The 18,183-nt window shown below is 48.2% G+C and overlaps 5 protein-coding genes across 5 annotated transcripts; 3 read left to right on the top strand and 2 right to left on the bottom strand.

The window, feature by feature from the left end:
• The first annotated feature begins 736 nt into the window (after nucleotides 1-736).
• Nucleotides 737-3,194, top strand: V1518DRAFT_416507 (uncharacterized protein). The gene is made up of 5 exons (XM_066904068.1): nucleotides 737-977; nucleotides 1,039-1,196; nucleotides 1,249-2,647; nucleotides 2,708-2,849; nucleotides 2,907-3,194. Exons 1-5 carry the CDS (start codon nucleotides 878-880, stop codon nucleotides 3,076-3,078), a joined length of 1,971 nt encoding a protein of 656 aa, XP_066760017.1. The 5' UTR covers nucleotides 737-877; the 3' UTR covers nucleotides 3,079-3,194.
• On the bottom strand, nucleotides 3,170-5,505 carry V1518DRAFT_441410 (Transketolase, thiamine diphosphate binding domain-containing protein). The gene is made up of 2 exons (XM_066906427.1): nucleotides 5,276-5,505; nucleotides 3,170-5,223 (listed from the first exon to the last, which is right to left on the bottom strand). The coding sequence occupies exons 1-2, from the start codon at nucleotides 5,407-5,409 to the stop codon at nucleotides 3,246-3,248; spliced, it is 2,112 nt and encodes a 703-aa protein (XP_066760016.1). The 5' UTR covers nucleotides 5,410-5,505; the 3' UTR covers nucleotides 3,170-3,245.
• Nucleotides 5,506-5,650: 145 nt separating this feature from the next.
• V1518DRAFT_393681 (chaperonin 10-like protein) lies at nucleotides 5,651-7,213 on the top strand. The gene is made up of 2 exons (XM_066901788.1): nucleotides 5,651-6,245; nucleotides 6,297-7,213. Exons 1-2 carry the CDS (start codon nucleotides 5,933-5,935, stop codon nucleotides 7,115-7,117), a joined length of 1,134 nt encoding a protein of 377 aa, XP_066760015.1. The 5' UTR covers nucleotides 5,651-5,932; the 3' UTR covers nucleotides 7,118-7,213.
• Nucleotides 7,214-8,252: 1,039 nt separating this feature from the next.
• V1518DRAFT_267533 (Dak1 domain-containing protein) lies at nucleotides 8,253-10,256 on the top strand. The gene is made up of 2 exons (XM_066901027.1): nucleotides 8,253-8,556; nucleotides 8,620-10,256. Exons 1-2 carry the CDS (start codon nucleotides 8,400-8,402, stop codon nucleotides 10,218-10,220), a joined length of 1,758 nt encoding a protein of 585 aa, XP_066760014.1. The 5' UTR covers nucleotides 8,253-8,399; the 3' UTR covers nucleotides 10,221-10,256.
• Nucleotides 10,257-13,782: 3,526 nt separating this feature from the next.
• On the bottom strand, nucleotides 13,783-16,107 carry V1518DRAFT_383607 (general substrate transporter). Its single transcript, XM_066901673.1, has 4 exons — nucleotides 15,689-16,107; nucleotides 15,308-15,637; nucleotides 14,331-15,255; nucleotides 13,783-14,280 (listed from the first exon to the last, which is right to left on the bottom strand). Exons 1-4 carry the CDS (start codon nucleotides 15,775-15,777, stop codon nucleotides 13,969-13,971), a joined length of 1,656 nt encoding a protein of 551 aa, XP_066760013.1. The 5' UTR covers nucleotides 15,778-16,107; the 3' UTR covers nucleotides 13,783-13,968.
• Between the last annotated feature and the right edge of the window lie 2,076 nt (nucleotides 16,108-18,183).

Genomic DNA, 18,183 nt, shown 5'->3' with positions numbered 1-18,183 from the left:
AACGTTTATTACGTTGGCGTGTTTGAATGTCTTTTGTTGCCTCACTGCAGTGCCTATGTATATCAATGGCAAACGCACGAGACGTTTCATTCAGAACATTCGTGTGCTCAACCGTTTGCAGGTGCAGGAGATGGAGCAAGAGCGAGAACGAGAGGCAATGGAGATGAGAAATGAGGACTAAAATTATCGACGTGTGGTGTGTGTCCAAGTGTTGTTTGAGCTGTTAGCCGTATGGGCTCGTTGCTGAAATAAGTAGATTTTGGTATCAAATTTACTAGCAGCTTGTGAAGAAAATTGGCCATCAGTTCCATTCAGTAATGCGTGTATTGGCGGTACTTCCAGTGGGTGCGAAGATATTTACTAAAATTATCCGTTCATTATCCGTTCATATGCTCTAATAGTAGAGAGATCAGAATCGCTATTAGACTGCAAGGCTAAAACTCGTGCTAGCTGTTTAGGCGATGAGCAGCTTGATGCTACAGCAGAAACAATGGAATTAGGGAAGAACCTGATTGGCTGACGCATAAACTTACTTTGCTGAAGGGCAAAAAATGTAAGGTGTTTGTAGACATATAGTGTGCTCTCTTCAAGAGATGTTCTTTGAGGTAACAATACACATGTTTTTTCGACCGAAAACCTGCTAATGGGAAGAAAACGAGTTTGACGTAAGAGCAAGAACTTAGTAATATAATAGATACGCTCTAACCAGCGACTAGTTATCTCTACCGCTTTGAAAGTTAGGATGGTTCGTTGTGCGGGGAATCGTCACGTGAGCGGCAGCGCGTGCTATGACCGATCTTGGCCTCGACAGTGTGGAAATAGCCGCAGACCCGCGGAAGACTAGCTGCTTGACGCGCCAATATACCCTGCCCCTCCCATGACCCCGACACAGACCGAGGCGGTCGATATTTCAAGTCGACAGTCTCGCACTCGCGTACGTACCGGCTGCAAGACGTGCCGCAGTCGACATCGTAAGTGTAAGTTCCTTGCGTGGCACGGATCCAGCACAACAGCATCGAGCTGCTAACGATGATATAGGTGATGAGGCGAGGCCCGCCTGTGCCAACTGCAGATCACGGAAATTAGATTGTCAATGGGGCGAAATGCTCATATTTGTGGAATCACAGAGCTCTCGGCAGGTCATATCCAAGCGACGGCTTACAAAACCGTCTACGGCGGCCATCAAGAACCTTCAAGTGAGTGATAACATATGCGCGATGTGATTGACACAATTCTTACAAGATACAGATTATCAGCGAGATACCTACTGTGGAAATTAGCGATATATCAACTGCTACTACCATTAACACCCGACCGGCTCAGAACTCGTTGGCCCCTGAGTTTTCCCAGCAGAGCTCAAGTCAAAGCGCTCCAACAAGTCATTCGTCAGAAAGAAGCCAAACTGAGGATGCAGTGCAAGCATTATTATCGCTTGATAATGTGGCTACCGCTACTTCTAATTCTCCTATGAGTACAGAGCATTTATCGTCAAGCAAGTCCACGGGTACGCCTGGAGGCGACGAGATGCATTTGGACGACGAATTGACTACTCAGATGAGCACTCCATTCATGCCGACGGAAACTACCCACCGATCGCCTATCGTTGGTCCACATACGCAGACAGAAGGAATAGAAGCCGGCGAGCTAGATTTATTGAATGACCCCGGGTTTACATCTTTCGAGCAATTTGATGGCTTGCACGACACTTTACGGGATTACATGTTCTTATCGGCTCGTTCCACTGCTCCAACGCGGGCATCTAGTCCTGCTCCAGGTCACAGCACTGTGGATCGTGAGGTTGCGTGCGCACTTTATGTCAGTGATTCTCTGACCTTAATGTCTGCTGTCGAACTTAGCAAGGCCGACACAACTCACCTTATGAGAAATTATATTGACGAAGTTGGCCCTTGGCTTGATATGTTTGATTACACGCGAACTTTCACGACAATATTTGCGAAGCGTTCACTTGATTGTCCGCCTCTGTTTTATGCTATACTAGCCATATCTGCTCGACAGCTTGAGCGGGTAGACTTGACATATTCATCAACTATATCTCTGGCATTGTATCAACAGTCGATAAAATCCCTACTTCCACCCTTGGAGCACTTTCAGGAGTCGAGGGATGTTTTGGTTGTGGCAGCATGCGTTGTGTTGTGCTGTCTTGAAATGATGTCATCGCTACCTCAGAATTGGCGGCGCCACTTGGAGGGCTGCGCCGCACTATTTGCGTCGATAGGTATTCACGGTTTCAGCGGAGACCTTGGACAAGCAGTGTTTTGGTGTTTTGCGCGCATGGACTTATCTAGCGCCGTTATTGGCGAGGAGTCTACCATTATTAATGTTCAGAATTGGATTCCCGAGGGTCAAGATGTTAACACCGCCGGTGTTCTGTTTCGTGCATCAGGAACGTGCGACATGTACGCCAACTATGCCGTATTTCTTTGTGCGCGCGCAATGGATCTGATATCTTTTGAAAGTCTTAAGTCTGGAGAAGAGCTAGAGGTCTACAAGCAGAGATGGGAAATCTTATGGAAGGATTTGCAGGAATGGGAGCGTCTACGACCAGCGGACATGCTCCCAATTCTTTCGTATGAGCCAGAAGGAGATAATCCGTTTAATACCGTTGTTTATAGCAATGGTCCGGCAAGTAAGTATTCGCAAAGGCAGACAGAATAGTTGAAATTATAACACTAACGTTCATATCTAGTTTCTGGAAATCAACTATATCACATGGCCTGCATTCTACTTATGCAGAATAAGCCTCGCGGATTTAAATTTGACAAAGGCACTCAGTCTATTCTTAGACATGCTAAACTAGTTTGCGCAATTTCACTTTCTAATACTCATCAGCAAGTTCTCCTTATATGTGATTGAATTTAGATGCGATAAAGCTAATTGATTTACAGTGGCTGTTGGAATAATGCGATCCAACCACTTTGGATAGCCGGCAGACTTATGAGTCATCGTACTGAGCATGCGGCAATACTTGGTATTTTTGAGCAAATTGAGCGCACAACCGGTTGGGCAATGCGATGGCGCGGTGAAGATTTAAAGGAGTTTTGGGGCCCATCGGGCTAAGGAGAGTTAGTTGTATGCTGTATGTACTATACGAATATTCATGTAATTTTTGGGAGAATGCAAAGTTATTGGTGAAGATATTTATAGAAACGTGCAACTCTATTGCAAGTCACGAGAATACCAAAATTATTCATATCTATTGCAAAAGGAAGATGAAGAAGTGCTAATTACAGATCCTGAAATTCGTACCGCAACGAAGGATCGGCTTTAATGCTCTTCAAATAGGTCTCAACTTTGTCAGCAATCAAGGTCTTTTCAAAGCCAAAATACTTGTAGGCGTCCATGCCGGGCAAAGACTTTCCGAAAGTCTTCATGCCAATGCTTGCATTGGCGTATCTTTCCCATCCAAGAGGTGAAAACGCCTCTATAACAACGGCAGGAAGCTCAGGACATTTCAGGATTGAGCGCTTGTAGTCACGAGTTTGAAGCTCGAACAGGCGCTGGCAAGGAAACGAAATAATGCGAGCCTCAATACCACGCTGTGCGAGAACTTCTGCGCCTTCAACCGCGAAGCGCATCTCTGGACCAACGCCAATGAGAGTGACATGAGCGGCGGAGTTCTCCTTGAACACGTACGCGCCAAGCCGAACCTTGTCCCTGCATGAGTTGTCGAAGTACTGCGGCAGATTCTGGCGCGACAATGAGATAATCGATGGCATGTTCTTCGCTTCGATTGCAACCTTCCATGCTCCGGCGGTCTCCTCTGAATCGCAAGGACGAATGTATAGAAGATTCGGCATAGCGCGATATAGCGCTGGAAGAGCAATCGGCTGATGTGTCGGTCCATCCTCACCAGTACCTATGGAATCGTGTGTAGCAACATGAATTACCTGAAGCTCTTGAAGAGCACCCATACGAACCGCCGGAGCGGCATAAATGTAGAACATGAAGAAGGAAGACGTGACGGGGATGAATGTGCCCTTGTTGAAGGCCGCAATACCATTCGACACAGCCGCCATGGCGAACTCACGGATGCCCCAGTGAATGTACCGACCACCATAATTTCCATTGATGCCGCAAACCGTCTGCAGGTCTGGAGGGTTAAAGTCGACCTTGCCGGGCCAGATCATGTTCACGGACGGAGACAGGTCGGCAGTGCCGACGATAAATGAATTGATCTCCTTCGCAACAGGATTAAATGCAAGACCAGAAGACTTCCGGGATGCGGTAGGCTCATTAGGGAACGAGGCAGGGATAAGAGAGCTCCAGTTGGCAGGCAACAGACCGTTGCGACGGGACTCGAACTCAGCACTCAGCTCGGGATATGCCTGTGCATACTCCGAGAGCAAAGTAGTGTAGTCGGACGTGAGATGATCGCCGCGCACACGGATATCGGAGAAGAAGTCGTAAACAGCGTCGGGAATGAAGAATTTGATATCCGGGTCAAGTCCATTGGCCATCTTGACATTGCGCACGCCCTTCTCGCCGAATGCAGCACCATGAGCCTTAGCGTCGCCCTGAACGTCAGATCCAACACCAATAATCGTTCGACAGTTGATGAAAGTAGGTTTGTCAGTAGACTCCCTTGCCTTGGCCATGGCAGCGACGATGGCAGCGATATCGTAGCAGCCGTCCTCGATGTCAATTACATTCCAGCCACATGCACGCATCTTGTCGTTAATATTTTCCGTGTTTGTAAGATCCACAGAGCCATCACAAGTGATCTGATTATTGTCGTACATGACGGCAAGGTTGTTCAGCTGAAAATGGCCGGCCAGCGAAATCGCCTCAAGACCAACGCCTTCCTGCAAACAAGCATCGCCAATCATACACCACGTCATATTATTGACAACCGGAAACCCTTCACGATTATAAGTAGCTGCAAGTTGCTTAGTTGCAATTGCTAGTCCAACCGCATTGGCAATTCCTTGCCCGAGAGGTCCAGTCGTAACTTCTATTCCGGGATGTTCAATTTCTGGGTGACCAGGACAAAAGCTATCCAATTCACGCGAATGATATGTCTTGAGTTGCTCTAGCGTCATATGCTTGTAGCCAACGAGATGGTGAAATGAGTACTGAAACAAACACGTGTGGCCGTTAGACAAGACGAATCTGTCACGGTTGAAGTAGGACGGGTCATTTGGCGAGAACTTCATCGAGTATTTCCAAAGCGAGATGCCAATTGCGGCCATGCCCATGGCTCCGCTAGCAAAATGTTAGATCGACTCATTTTCCCGCTGTTGCAAATAATATTTACCCCGGATGGCCACCATTATATTGTTGGCATAGGTCTGCAATGAGACAACGGAATACGCGAAGAACATAGCTATGAATGTCGTCGCCCTTTGCAGTAGGCTTCACCGGGAAGATTTCCTGGACGGAGGGTGCCATGGTAATAACAGACGGACTTGAATCGTGGCCATTGAAAGCGCGGCCGTACAGGTTTAAAAAGATTGCCGCCGCTTGCTCGAGGACGGAATGACTGCCGGCCCCTGCGGAGAGCAGCTCTCGCTACAGACGACCCAATGCGGCAATGGTTCCCGCGCGTGTGACTGACTTCTTTGGGAAGCATCCGGGTAACAATCACCTATAGGCAAATAGGCACGCAAATTTACGAACGCAACAGTCCAGACGCAGATCTGACCGCTGACGAGTGGGCCTGCAACAATAGCTTCTGGCCGACTCAGAGTCACTCGTGGCTGACTTGCAACCTGCGCGTCAGTGTCTTCGCGCTTAAGTGGCTAAATTTGGTGCGGATTGCCTGGCCTGCCTCCTGCACAATACCCCGCTGGGACCACTAAGAAAGTCCGTCTCGCCCGATTATCACGCAGGCAATGGCCACTCTTGTGAACGTAGAAATTAAGCAGGCCTCGCTCTACCGGTGCAGCTCTATTTTCCAAGCTTCTCGTACGCAATGAGTCCTCCCTCTGTCGATGGCATTCCCGTACCTGCTTCTGCTGAGCTCAAGCTCGCTCACTTGTTACCCAATGCATGCCTTCGGGCTACGGCAGACCACAGGATCAAGTTAGAGGAAGCTCCTATTCTTGCGCCTGGCAAGGGAGAGGTACTTATTCACGTTCGAGCGACTGGAGTTTGCGGTTCCGACATCCACTTTTGGAAAACTGGACGTATTGGAGAACTCGTTTTCCGCGGCGATTGCATTCTTGGTCATGAAGGGGCAGGTGAGATCATCGCTCTCGGAGAAGGCGTAACTAATTTTGAAATCGGTATGTTGTACTGTCTGCTTGTTGTTGGACCGACTTGTCTGACGTGCACAGGTGACCGGGTTGCAATTGAGCCACAAATTCCATGCTCCAACTGTTTCAATTGTCGCAATGGTGACTATAATCTTTGTGCAGATGTCAAATTTTCTGGTGTCTATCCATACGATGGAACGCTTCAGCGCTATAAGGTTCATTCGGCAAGGTATATCTACAAATTGCCAGAAGCCATGACTTACTCGCAGGCTGCACTGGTCGAGCCACTGTCGGTGGTATTGCACGCTGTTGAGCGCGCCCGGATCCAGTTTGGTAAAGGTTGCTTGATATCTGGAGCCGGTCCCATTGGACTGATTGCGCTCGAGGTCGCGCGCGCGTCGGGTGCGACGCCTATTGTCATCTCCGATATTGCGCCACAACGTTTGGAATTTGCGAAGAAGTTTGTTCCCCGTGCAAAAACATATCTTGTGGATACCACCAAGACCCCGCAGGAAAATGCTCTGCAGATTCGTGGGTTATTTGGGGAAACTGAATATGAGGCGCCGCCGGTCGTGCTGGAATGTACTGGCGTCGAATCATCAGTGGTGACAGCATGCTTCGCTGCTCGACGATCCGGACAGGTTATGGTAGTTGGCGTTGGCCGGGAGATCATGAACAATATCCCATTCATGCATGTCTCTCTTGCGGAGATTGATCTTACCTTCATTAACCGTTATCACGACACATGGCCAGCCGGGATAGCCGCGATGACCTCTGGAGTGATTAATCTCGACATGCTAATCACGCACACGTTTCCTCTTGAACGTGCGGTTGAAGCACTTACTCTCGCCAGCGACGTCAAGAATGGTAGTATCAAGGTGCATATCACCGATGAATTGTGAAGTGCTATTTTGTAGTAATGGCTTAGAGGTGCGCACAGATAGAAGATGAATTTCAATAATTGTCATCATCAGTCCTGGTTCTTAACTAATTTAACTACTCGTGTTTGCATGTACATAAGTGCTATGCAATCTTCTAGCAAGTATATTTGTCCGAGTGTATTATTGGCAGACCAAATAATCCGTATTAGCAGTCAGATTGAAGCGCTGGCACTCCTTGCTGAATCGCGGATATACCTGTCAATAATTCAACTGAGCCCCACTATATATTGTCCTAACAAGGTTTACAGAAGGTATAAAGTGCGGCGCATCCGGACTGGGTGGATGTCAATCACGTCGGAACGATCGGCGCCTGCATCCGATTGGCCGGCCTGACAAGCACACCGTAATGTAAATAGGCGTGATCCCCAGAGCTCTGTCCAGCCCGGTTATCCTGTCTGGAACAGCATGTGGGGCCCCGCGCAGCTAGAAACAGTGGTCTGATCGCTCTCGGACGCGCTGCATGGGGCATTCTTAGCCAAGCTCGGGTGCGTTACATGTATTGGGGCTCGGAGACGCAACTAAATAGGAGCATACCAGCAAGGCGGCAGTCTTGCTGCTTTTGGCCATCGTCGCGAGAGCCTAGCTCTTTCCTTACGTCTGTTTTCACATTTCCCTCGTGCTAAAGAGCTTGAGATACAATTACATGGAGCTTATGCCGTCATAACAGCGTACGACTCTTGGCTATCGCGTCCCCGTTGAACACATGCTCCACTTATCTACCGCTACACGATCATTCGGCGAGCGGCACTACGGAAGTATTTCATGATCTACGGCATTCCTGAAGGCTACCTTACTGTTTTCGAATGTGGCTCGTACGGTTCCCGGATTCTGTCTAGCTTTTTCCGCACGATGTACAATTGGCGGCTTTGTTACATTGGGCTAAACTTCGTACACATAATCACAATTACCAAGTACATATTCACGGATAATTCGCTTCAGCGCACGTGACATGCGCTAGGACCATGGGACCCATGTGATTCGAAGCATTTATCTGAGAACGGAGATTGAAGGCAGACAAAAGTCGGCAATATTCCCGCAGAGGGCATTTTAAGCGCGACATCATGAGTTAGTATTTTTGGATTTCTTGAACATGAGGTTTAAGAAATGCATGCGCTCATGAAACCAGCGTCAAAATTTGGCCGTCATATCAAGTCAGAAGATTTTGCTCCCCTCTTCACAATCGAAAAACTATTTGCGTCTACCTCGAAGAATAGTCGACACCTGACGGAGGATCGCAGAACTCATGAGCCGATTCAAATCCTTCGCAAAGGATCCGCAGGACCTAGTGGTCAGCTCGCTTGGAGGCCTCATCCGCGCAAATCCTGGATTGATCTTGCTACCTGAGGAAAAGATCGTGCTCCGCAAGAGCGAACACAAGAAAGTCATTGTACTCTCCGGAGGTAGGTATAACTTCTATATATGCAATGGTCGTGACCGTGCGTTGATTCTGACTCTATTTCTAGGAGGCAGCGGACATGAGCCTGCTCACGCTGGATATGTCGGTGCTGGAATGCTCGATGTCGCGGTAGCTGGCTCTCTGTTTGCTTCGCCGTCCACAAAACAAATTCTCGCTGGTCTCAGTCAGTTCGAAGATACGGACTCTTTTGTCTTAGTTGTGAAGAATTATACTGGGGACGTTCTTCATTTTGGCCTTGCAGCAGAGAAGGCCAAAGCGGCCGGACAAAATGTGTTGATGATTATTGTTGGCGATGACATATCGGTTGGAAAAGCTAAGGGGGGCTTAGTTGGACGCCGTGGATTGGCTGGAACAGTCGTGGTACATAAGATCGTCGGTGCCGCTGCTGAGGCAGGCTCCTCTCTGCAAGACATTGAGCGCTACGGAACTCAGGTTGTTGATAATTTGGTTACTATCGGGGCCAGTCTAGATCATTGCAGTATCCCTGGTCGCGACCCGGCACAACAGATCAGCCTAGCAGCGGATGAAATCGAGATTGGCATGGGCATACACAATGAGCCTGGAGTTCAGACCTTGAAGCCGATCCCTACTCGGCCTGCGCTTGTGGAGAGTTTGATCAAGCAGCTTGTATCAGGGCAGGACGTCGATCGATCTTTTGTTCCATTTCAAAGAGGTGATGAGATTGTTCTTATGGTGAATAACCTTGGTGGCATGAGTACGCTGGAGCTTAATTCCTTCGCTGAGCTCGCTGCCACAGAGCTGGAGAGTGCATATTCGCTCGTTATTCGTCGTCTGTATTCTGGATTTTTCATGACGGCACTTGATGGTCCTGGAGTTTCATTCACTATTTTGAACTTATCACGCGCAGGTGGAGAGGAGATCTTAACTTTGCTTGATGCACCTACTACTGCTTCGGGCTGGACTCCGAAAGTGTGGACTGAACCCGCTAAAGACAGCTTTGTGGCGAAAAGTATCAGTTCTGTTCATCATTCTGGTCCAGCACTATTAGTGGATGCTTCCACAGTGAAGAAGCTACTAGAAGCTGCCTGTGATAGTGTTATTCAAAACGAGCCTCAAATCACGCTCTATGATACTGTCGCTGGAGATGGCGACTGCGGCGAAACTTTGGTCAACGGTGCAACTGGTATTCTTAATGCTATCAAAGGTGACTTGCTTCACATGAGCGACGCCGTTCAGTTGACTCTTGAGATTGTCGACATTGTTGAAGACTCCATGGGAGGCACATCGGGTGGATTATATGCTATTTTCCTTTCTGCATTTGCCGTTGCCCTCGGTCGCAATGCCACATCAACAGAGACTTCCTTAAGCCAAGCGAAAATTGTTTCCGCTCTTCAATTTGCTCTCGAATCGCTCTACAAGTACACCAGAGCCAGACCAGGAGATCGAACTCTGATTGATGCAGTTGCGCCATTTGTTGATTCATTAACGAAGACGGGGGACTTCAGAGCGGCTGTGTTGGATGCGCGTGGAGGGTTTGATTCTACTCGTCGGCTTCAAGCCAAGTTTGGACGAGCATCATATGTGGCAGATGATGCTGTCAGTAAGTTTGATGGCGAGGGCGGTCTTCCGGATCCTGGGGCGCTTGGTGTTGTCGCCATACTTGAGGGATTTCTGTCCGTTATGTGAGTTGTTCGAAATTCTGATACCGCAATGTTTATGCTCGATAATGTAGATAGAGAGCGTATTTGCAAATGTGTCTTAGTTCGTCAATTGTTGGCCTTTTATGTTGACCGCACACCGAGTAGCTTGCAAGCATATGGATCGCATACGTGTACTGGCCAACAAATTATGTTGCGATCGCAAATATCTATCATTCGCTTGACGTACACTTGGTTTCAAAATGTGGGGACTAAAATAAATACACATCCAGATGTTTGTTGTAGATGCATGTACTGGTTATACCTCCAAAAGCGTGCATTTCTTGCTAGATTCCGTATCAAACTGTCTCATTGGAGGCCACTAGAATTAAGACAAGCATCTGTGCATATTTGGAGAATCATTTGTGTGGAACTGACTGGATACAGCTGCAATCACAAGTCGTGCCTCTTTGTACCTCTTCGGCTGCCTTATCTTACCTTATGTGCGCACCCGCTTGCTTTTAAGCATAGGCAGCATAGCTGCCCGTAACTCTTGATTGTCACACTTGCCAGTGGAACTGAGGTCAGATTTCTAGTACCACTCATATTTGCTGTAATGCTCCCAGGATATGCTCTAAGGATATGTAAGAGGTTGAGCAGATGCCGAAATAGTACATCCACACTAAGAGTGTGTTTCCCTATACCTTAACGAAGCGTTTTGAACGCAAATATGCATCGTCGACCTGAGCACGTTATAGTATTCAAAGAAGGTTGCGTCAGCAATTCCAATTTTATTTCAATATCGCACTTTCAGACCCCAAAATACAACTTAATAAGTAGTGCTCTGAACTACTTGTCTTGCGTTGGATATGTTATCGCCGAAGGGATGATAATCCACGAATTCGATGCGACACAGGTGACATCACCGATATGACGTCTCGTCCGCGCAGTTTGCTTCGGCCAGAAGAACGGGTTGGAGGCTCTTTCCCGCACGCGATGGACAAGCTTAGACTGCCCGATAAGGGCCATCTGACTGGACATTTATCGTGGCTTGGGGGAGGTAGAGACTCCTATAGAATTAATTTGTAGTCCTCTCGAGGTTACATGAGGCAGAACATTCACCGACATACAAACGCTAGCTGTAAAACATGCACTTGTTGACTCTTATCGGGTCATTCGAGCACATGCGCAACCTGAGATGGTCGTAACGAGAGTAAAAGTTATCTTATTGCAAACAGCGATAACGCTGGTGCTTGACGATCCCCTTCATTCTGGCGATCGTGGTAGTCGTGACTAGGTGGAGTGCCGTGTTAATTGGAAGAGCAATTCAGAGTCGAATACTGCTGGAAATGGCAAGCCCGAACTTGATAACACAAGCGCTGAATGGAGAACTTCATCGAGCACGGCAGGACAAAACCATGCAGTGCAAACAACTAGCCTAGTAATGCATTGACTTAAATAGGAATATAATAAGAGCATATATGCGAGGTATCTAACTTTGACCATGCGCTGAGTGGAGTAACTTCTGGGAATGATCTGCGCGTAAACCCGGTCCGAGGGCGCCGTAAAGTCCTCCTTCGGAGTAACAAACATGCTTTGCTCCAATGGATTTGTATCGCAGATTGAAACGCCTACAAAACTACATAGACGGAGGAATCATAGTATTAGTCTCGTTGCATAACCGGTGACGCCACATCTCGAGAAACCGCACAGCAAATTGGTACGATAGGAAAGGCCAACGGTGCCGCGTCAGTGCATGAGCTGACCGAACTAGCTCGCTGGTGCCCAACGATGGAGGAACGCGTCAAAATGGCAGGTTGTGGGGGACAGAGACATAGTACTCGCGACTGCGCCGGAGCATGCTGATCTGCTCTGTTTTCTAACGGCGAAGGAATAAGCGTGACCGCGATGACGCCGCTGCGAATGATGATGATGAGTTGCTGATGTGGTCAATGTCTTGCAGCCGTAACTGCGAGTGCATGCTCGTGCCCGTGAAGTTGATAATCTTGGGTATCACTGTAGGAAAAGTCTTCAGATAGTCGAACATGCAGGTTCCAAAGAAGATAAACTACGAGAAGACCATCTATATCATGATGCCGTCGACAAGAACGGTGGTCGTTAAGCGCTACCCCTTCAAACTCCATTCGAACATCCGCGCCAAATTTCGGTACTCGATATGCGTGTCAATCCCTGACAGTAGGCCACTACTCTGAAGAAGTTAAGAATCGACGGGCCGTGCGTGATGGTATGCGCCTCCGACTATGGTTCTCAGGATAAACCGAAGGCGAGCATATACCAATCCAAGCTGACGACTGCTCGTGGAGCAGCAACCAAGTGCCACACATTTCTGTAGGAACCCCGTGATCGCATATTGAGACCAATGCCGATCTCCTGTACGTGAGCGTTGATGTCATTCACGCCCGAGCCGAGAGTAAGCAAATACATAAATGTAGGTTAGGAGGATGATATTATCGCGTGCTTGAGCGGCGATACGACGATGAACAACGACGACGACGAAACATGTCGCCGACAAAGCGAATTCTTGAAATGCATGCCGGCGGTGCACGCCAACCGGAACGCATTACGCGGGCATAATGTGGAATCTCGCACCGCAGGTCTCGTTGTCTGCCGAGGGCAAGCCGCATATTGCACGCTTACGTGATTCCTGGGTTGTTTCAGGAGGGGGCGCTTAGCGCCACTGCCTCCGCCGGAAGCGGGGTCGCGTCAGTGCGGCGCAATAATTCCCCGGTGAGCCGCGCGGGGGCAAGCTTCGAAAGTAGCAAGCCAGGGTGTACGCTTCCTGCAGCGAATGTCTCGAACGCTCTTGAGCACCAGGTTATCGAGGGTCGCAGATAGTAAGTGTTTACTCCCAACGATTGAATGCTAGATACTCATGCACTATGGCGTCGTGGCTTCAGGTGCTTCTACACGAACTACGATCATGGACAGAATTAATATCCAATTTTGGTGCATGTAACAATCGGCTGCATGCTGGTGGGCGCCGGAGTCCGTGTCCCGTCGTTGCTATTCCTGTGCATGATAAGTTAAGAGCCATACAATAATATTTAATTATATGCGAACTGCAGTACATACTTCAGGAGTCTGGAGAGGAGCCTAGTGGTGATTACTCTGCTAGCAAAGGGACTCGATTTGCTTATGGACTTCCGTCGTCTACATCCACCATCCACCACCCTGCTCATGCTGATCTCGAAACCGGAAAGATCAGAAGATCGCCATGACTGGAGCTTACACAGATGTCCTACAAAGGGTCCAATCAAATTCTACAGCGATCTGGTATATTTAGTCGTCGAGAGTTCGCAGATGAACGACACTGCCAAAGTTGTGTTTGGCGACACTCCAATTTAGCGCATCTCAAGGAACACGAACTCGAAGCGAACTCACATGATTTCAGTGCATTATCGTCGCCTACATGAGCTAGCCGGTTTAAAACCCTCAAAACCAGCAAACTGGAGAGGATAGTAGCTACTTTACTTGGAGGGGATATAAGATGTAACTGACCTGAGATCAGTTGGATGGATGCTCATGATTTCAAATCTGTAACTAGACACGGTTCAGTCTGCCAATTCAGACTAGTGCAACGCACTTATTATGCTGTTTCAAGAAAGCTAAAACAGCTGTCGATGGTTCGACAGCACGTTACGTCATTCTGTCTGACAGATCCGCTACACCAACGCAGCTACTTAGGGAGTCTAATCATATACACGACACCAAGATGGATTATCTCAACAAATCAGACCAAACAGAGCAATACGTAAAAATGAAGATCACTTCGCCATTCATGCATCCTCGACCCACTTGCCATCAGATTCCTTCTCAGATCCTTCTTTCTCTGATGCACCCGTCTTCAGTTGTGTAGAGATGAGTTCAACATCTCTGCGAGCTTCCTCCATCATGAGCGCATCTTCATGGCCAGTCTTACTCTTAAACACACTGTCCATCTCTTCCAGAGTGGCGCCTCGAGTCTCCGGGAGACATAACCAAACCCAGACGATACCTACAGCCAAAAACACTGCAAAGAAAATGTAGGTACCCCACTCCCAGTGTACAAACATAGGGGAGACGAAAAATGCAACAGCGAAGTTATTAAGCTACGAGCAAATTAGCAAAAGATCCAAAAATCAAGAAGTTGTTCACTCACCCAATTACTTGAGGCACCAATAGATGCTCCCTTTGCGCGAATTGAAAGCGGGAAGATCTCAGAGACTAAGGTCCACGAAACAGGACCCCAAGTTGCACCGAACGTTCCAACATAAAGCCAAATTAAGGCTACGGCAACCCAGCCCGCGGCAACGTGCGCTTCCCAGTCCGTACGGAACTTTGCGACAATGATACCAGTGACCACCATGCAGACCCACATCAACATAGACCCCCCAATAAGCATAGGCTTGCGTCCAAACTTGTCGATTACCAGCATAGCTGGAACGGTACCGACTAAGAAGACAATTCCGGTAACACCGGTCGCCAACAGTGCCGACGTGCCGCTGGTGAGGCCAAAACTGGTAAATACCTTTGCGGCATAGTAAATAATTGCATCAATGCCGGACCACTGCTGGAAAAACATGACGAGCCAAGCAGTCGCGACACGGCGGAAATTGTCCCAAGTATGAACAATGTTGTAGTACTGCACAATCTCATTATACCAAACATTCTGCTTCTCTCTCTCGGCCAATTTAGGAAAATTCTTAGCGAAAACTCGCTTCTGGAACAGTGCTTCAGCTAACATTTCCTTGAACTCGGACTGAATCGCAGCATCATCCTGGGGAAGTTTTCGTAAGTATGCGAGAGTCTTAAGTGCTTCTTCGTTCCGACCCTTAGATACAAGCCAACGAGGAGAAAATGGCAGCCAAAATATTCCAATAGCCAAAATTATGGCCGGGATGCCCTGGATGATCGACGGAATACGCCATGCGAGATTGGACTGGGTATCACCAGTGCCTCCAATGTAATTACATCCGTAACCAATCCAGAATGATAACATGATTCCAAGGATAGTCGCAAATTGATAGAACGAGACCAAAAATCCTCGCAGCTCTGCCACTGCCATCTCTGCATTGTACAGAGGACTGCAAGATATTTAGTGACTAGCCATACTGACAGACAAGTAATATAACCTACCCAACTGCACTGAATGTGCCCACACCTATACCGGTGAAAAATCTTCCGGCGTACAGTAGACTTGGCTTATGGTAAGAAGCACCACAGTAAAGGTAGCTGCCGAGAATAACCCAGCCGCAGGCGAGAAACATTGTATACTTGCGCGAAATGACTTGACCGATAATACCTGCCGTCAGCGACCCAAGGATACCGCCAAGTTGGAGAATGGATGTCAGCCATCCGATAGCGCTCGAGGAGTTGACCACTGACGGAAAGTTGTCTTCGAAGCGGGTCATTACTTCTGACTGCCCAAGCACGCCCTGCTGATAGCCATATTCGAAACCACCAATTCTAGACAGGTTAACTTTCTTATTTCAACGACAGATATTAGTGAATACTTACGAAGCAAAAAATGCAATGAAGAAAATTTTGGGATTCCTCACGAGTGTGTCCCACTTCTTGTGAGTGTGCCTGTGAGGTGCGGAGTCCATTATGCAAGACGAATGGCGAATTTTGCGTGGCACCAGAAGAGTCCAGACTAATTTAATAGCAATACACGAGTGCAGCCTGGGCGAGTGGAGCCGTGAAATGACAGCTGAATGCAAATTTCGATAGAGGGGAGGCGAGTTTCGGTAGAGGGGAGGCCACGTAGTTTATATCCATGCGTCAGTTCATGAGGGTCCAGCCAGGGAGGCGCGTGAGATCGACAAACACAATCCCCGGAAGGCGAGGTAGAAGGCGGGGCGACTGGTTTGAGCCATGCCGGTTGTCGCGCCTTCCCCAGATTTTTACCCCGTCTTCGCAGAAACTTTGCTGTCCCCACGGACTGGGGAAGGGTCAGACATGAACGCTAGCCCGAAACAGCATAGTCGCACGTGCGAGCCAATCATCCGAGCATATTCAGCATCGGTTTTGGGACTTCCGAGGCTACGCTACCTCTTTAAGACGCCAAGAGTTTGTACGCGACGCTAGAGAGCGCCAAGTTTTCTGGGTCTTCATATAGGCTTGTAGCCTACGACTGCAGAAACAGAACTAGTGCGTGCAAGCTTCTGCGGCGCAGGCGCGCAAGCCCATTTGGCACCGAAGCCGCAACACTAACAGCATGCGTTACTGAAATCTCCAGCAATTGATGGCTCGATGGCAAGCTGACTGTCGCAGCTGAGATAAAAGTGGAAAAGGTAAGATAGTAAACGTCACAATATTTAGGACTCTGAGCGCTGCACGAGTCGTTTGCCAGGGACTCGACAACGATTCCCTGCCTATGGTGTGATACTCGCCCGGTAATTTGAACGAACGATTCATGCTGCGGATTCTTGAGCTGCGGATTCTTGAGCCATATATGGAAGTATTTCCGCACCGATATAGACAGGACTGTCGAATATTGCCATCACACGCTACGAAATCAGCACGCCACTTGTTCGATGGACCGTACGAGTTGGGCTGACCCCGCAATTCCAAAACTGGAAATTAAGGCGTAACTTTCTCGGACTGAATTTATGCGGAGAAGTCGTGATCCGCTTGATGTCCAGAGATGGCTCTCTCGTGCGACCCTCAGAAATACACTCCTCGCCACTCGCGACAGAAACATTTGCTGAATGAGAAAACTACGCTATTTAAATTCATTGTGGCGTGTTCGTAATGCCATTTATGTACACCGAACATTGTGATAATCTCTTCCATGATCTGTAATATACAGGAAGTGACAGCCGCCGCTGCTATTGCAGGAACTCAACGACCCTTAGGAATCTATATTGCTGAAGAAGCTAAATCCTGGTCGTACTGTATTCTGCAATTTCAGGCTCTACTAAAAATTCGCTACAGTCACTTTACAAGGATTGGCAGGATTTTTTGTCAGCTTTCTTGCGTGCCTTGTATGAGCAAGTCCGTCGGTGATACTGCTGCCTGGACAAAAAATCGTTCCGCGGACAAGTGATGCTAAGGTCATAATGTTCTCTGGAGGTATGTCCTATTCGGATCCTGATTGCTATTCAAAAGTCGTTAGCGGTCATTTGGGCAGCAGTGGCCACGAACCCGCTCATGGTTGTTATGTCCGCAGTGGAATGTTGGACGTTGCGATCGCCGACTCTAAGCGTCGCCATTGACGAAACAGATACTGACAAGCTTAAATCAGATGATGGCTCTGAAGGGCTTCTTTTGATCATCAAGGCATACACCGATGATGCAGACGATGTCATAATAGCCGTTCGAAACGCCAATCACACTCCGACTACACGGTATCTTATCTTTGATATTTTCTGTATTGGTAAGATCGACAGATCCTTTACGATGATCTTGTAGTTGTCGTCCCTTATAACAATTGTTGAATTTGAAATAACCTGCTAAGGAAATCACCTCGAAAGCAATTCCCTCCTGCAGACAAGCTTCGTCAACCATGCACCTGGTAGTATTGTTCGCGATTTGGCAGCCATTGCAAATTATATGCAGCACCGAGCTGCTTGCTAGCCGTAGCCAGACTGACTGCATTGGTGATATTCTGGCCGAACGGTCCAGAGATGACTTCGTTATCGGGATGCCCAATATTGGGGTGACCGGAGAGAAGGGCTTGTCTTCCAATGAGTGGTACTCTTGAACTACATGAGAGTCATATGCTTGTAGCCAATAAATTGGTGAGAGTATCCTGAAACAAGCACATGTAGCCACTGGACAGAACGAATCAGTCCAGGCTGAAGTGCGACGAGTCATTTGCCGAGGGTTTCATCATGTACTGCCAAAGCGAGACGCCCATCGTGGCCATGCCCATGGCTCTACTGGAGAAGTGTTAGACCTAAGTCTACAGTTTTTGACCGAGCATATTCCAGGATGATCGGCTTTGAACTGCTCTCAAATATCCGCGATCAGATAGTGGCAGACGTGAAGAGCGTAGTTCTCAATCTCGT

Source organism: Limtongia smithiae, assembly GCF_038497785.1.
Source record: "Limtongia smithiae strain NRRL Y-17922 unplaced genomic scaffold V1518scaffold_5, whole genome shotgun sequence".
Taxonomy (NCBI): domain Eukaryota; kingdom Fungi; phylum Ascomycota; class Lipomycetes; order Lipomycetales; family Lipomycetaceae; genus Limtongia; species Limtongia smithiae.
Note: the sequence above shows the minus strand (reverse complement) of the source record. Positions and strands in the feature narration are given on the sequence as shown.

Coding starts and splice junctions, on each gene's coding strand:
- V1518DRAFT_416507 (XM_066904068.1), top strand. CDS start 878: ATGACCCCGACACAGACCGAGGCGGTCGATATTTCAAGTCGACAGTCT. Junction 978..1,038: donor CCGCAGTCGACATCGTAAGT/GTAAGTTCCTTG, acceptor ACGATGATATAG/GTGATGAGGCGAGGCCCGCC. Junction 2,648..2,707: donor TTATAGCAATGGTCCGGCAA/GTAAGTATTCGC, acceptor GTTCATATCTAG/TTTCTGGAAATCAACTATAT.
- V1518DRAFT_441410 (XM_066906427.1), bottom strand. CDS start 5,409: ATGGCACCCTCCGTCCAGGAAATCTTCCCGGTGAAGCCTACTGCAAAG. Junction 5,224..5,275: donor TATAATGGTGGCCATCCGGG/GTAAATATTATT, acceptor ACATTTTGCTAG/CGGAGCCATGGGCATGGCCG.
- V1518DRAFT_383607 (XM_066901673.1), bottom strand. CDS start 15,777: ATGGACTCCGCACCTCACAGGCACACTCACAAGAAGTGGGACACACTC. Junction 15,256..15,307: donor GGCACATTCAGTGCAGTTGG/GTAGGTTATATT, acceptor AATATCTTGCAG/TCCTCTGTACAATGCAGAGA. Junction 14,281..14,330: donor TTGGTGCCTCAAGTAATTGG/GTGAGTGAACAA, acceptor ATTTGCTCGTAG/CTTAATAACTTCGCTGTTGC.
- V1518DRAFT_267533 (XM_066901027.1), top strand. CDS start 8,400: ATGAGCCGATTCAAATCCTTCGCAAAGGATCCGCAGGACCTAGTGGTC. Junction 8,557..8,619: donor AGTCATTGTACTCTCCGGAG/GTAGGTATAACT, acceptor CTCTATTTCTAG/GAGGCAGCGGACATGAGCCT.
- V1518DRAFT_393681 (XM_066901788.1), top strand. CDS start 5,933: ATGAGTCCTCCCTCTGTCGATGGCATTCCCGTACCTGCTTCTGCTGAG. Junction 6,246..6,296: donor CGTAACTAATTTTGAAATCG/GTATGTTGTACT, acceptor TGACGTGCACAG/GTGACCGGGTTGCAATTGAG.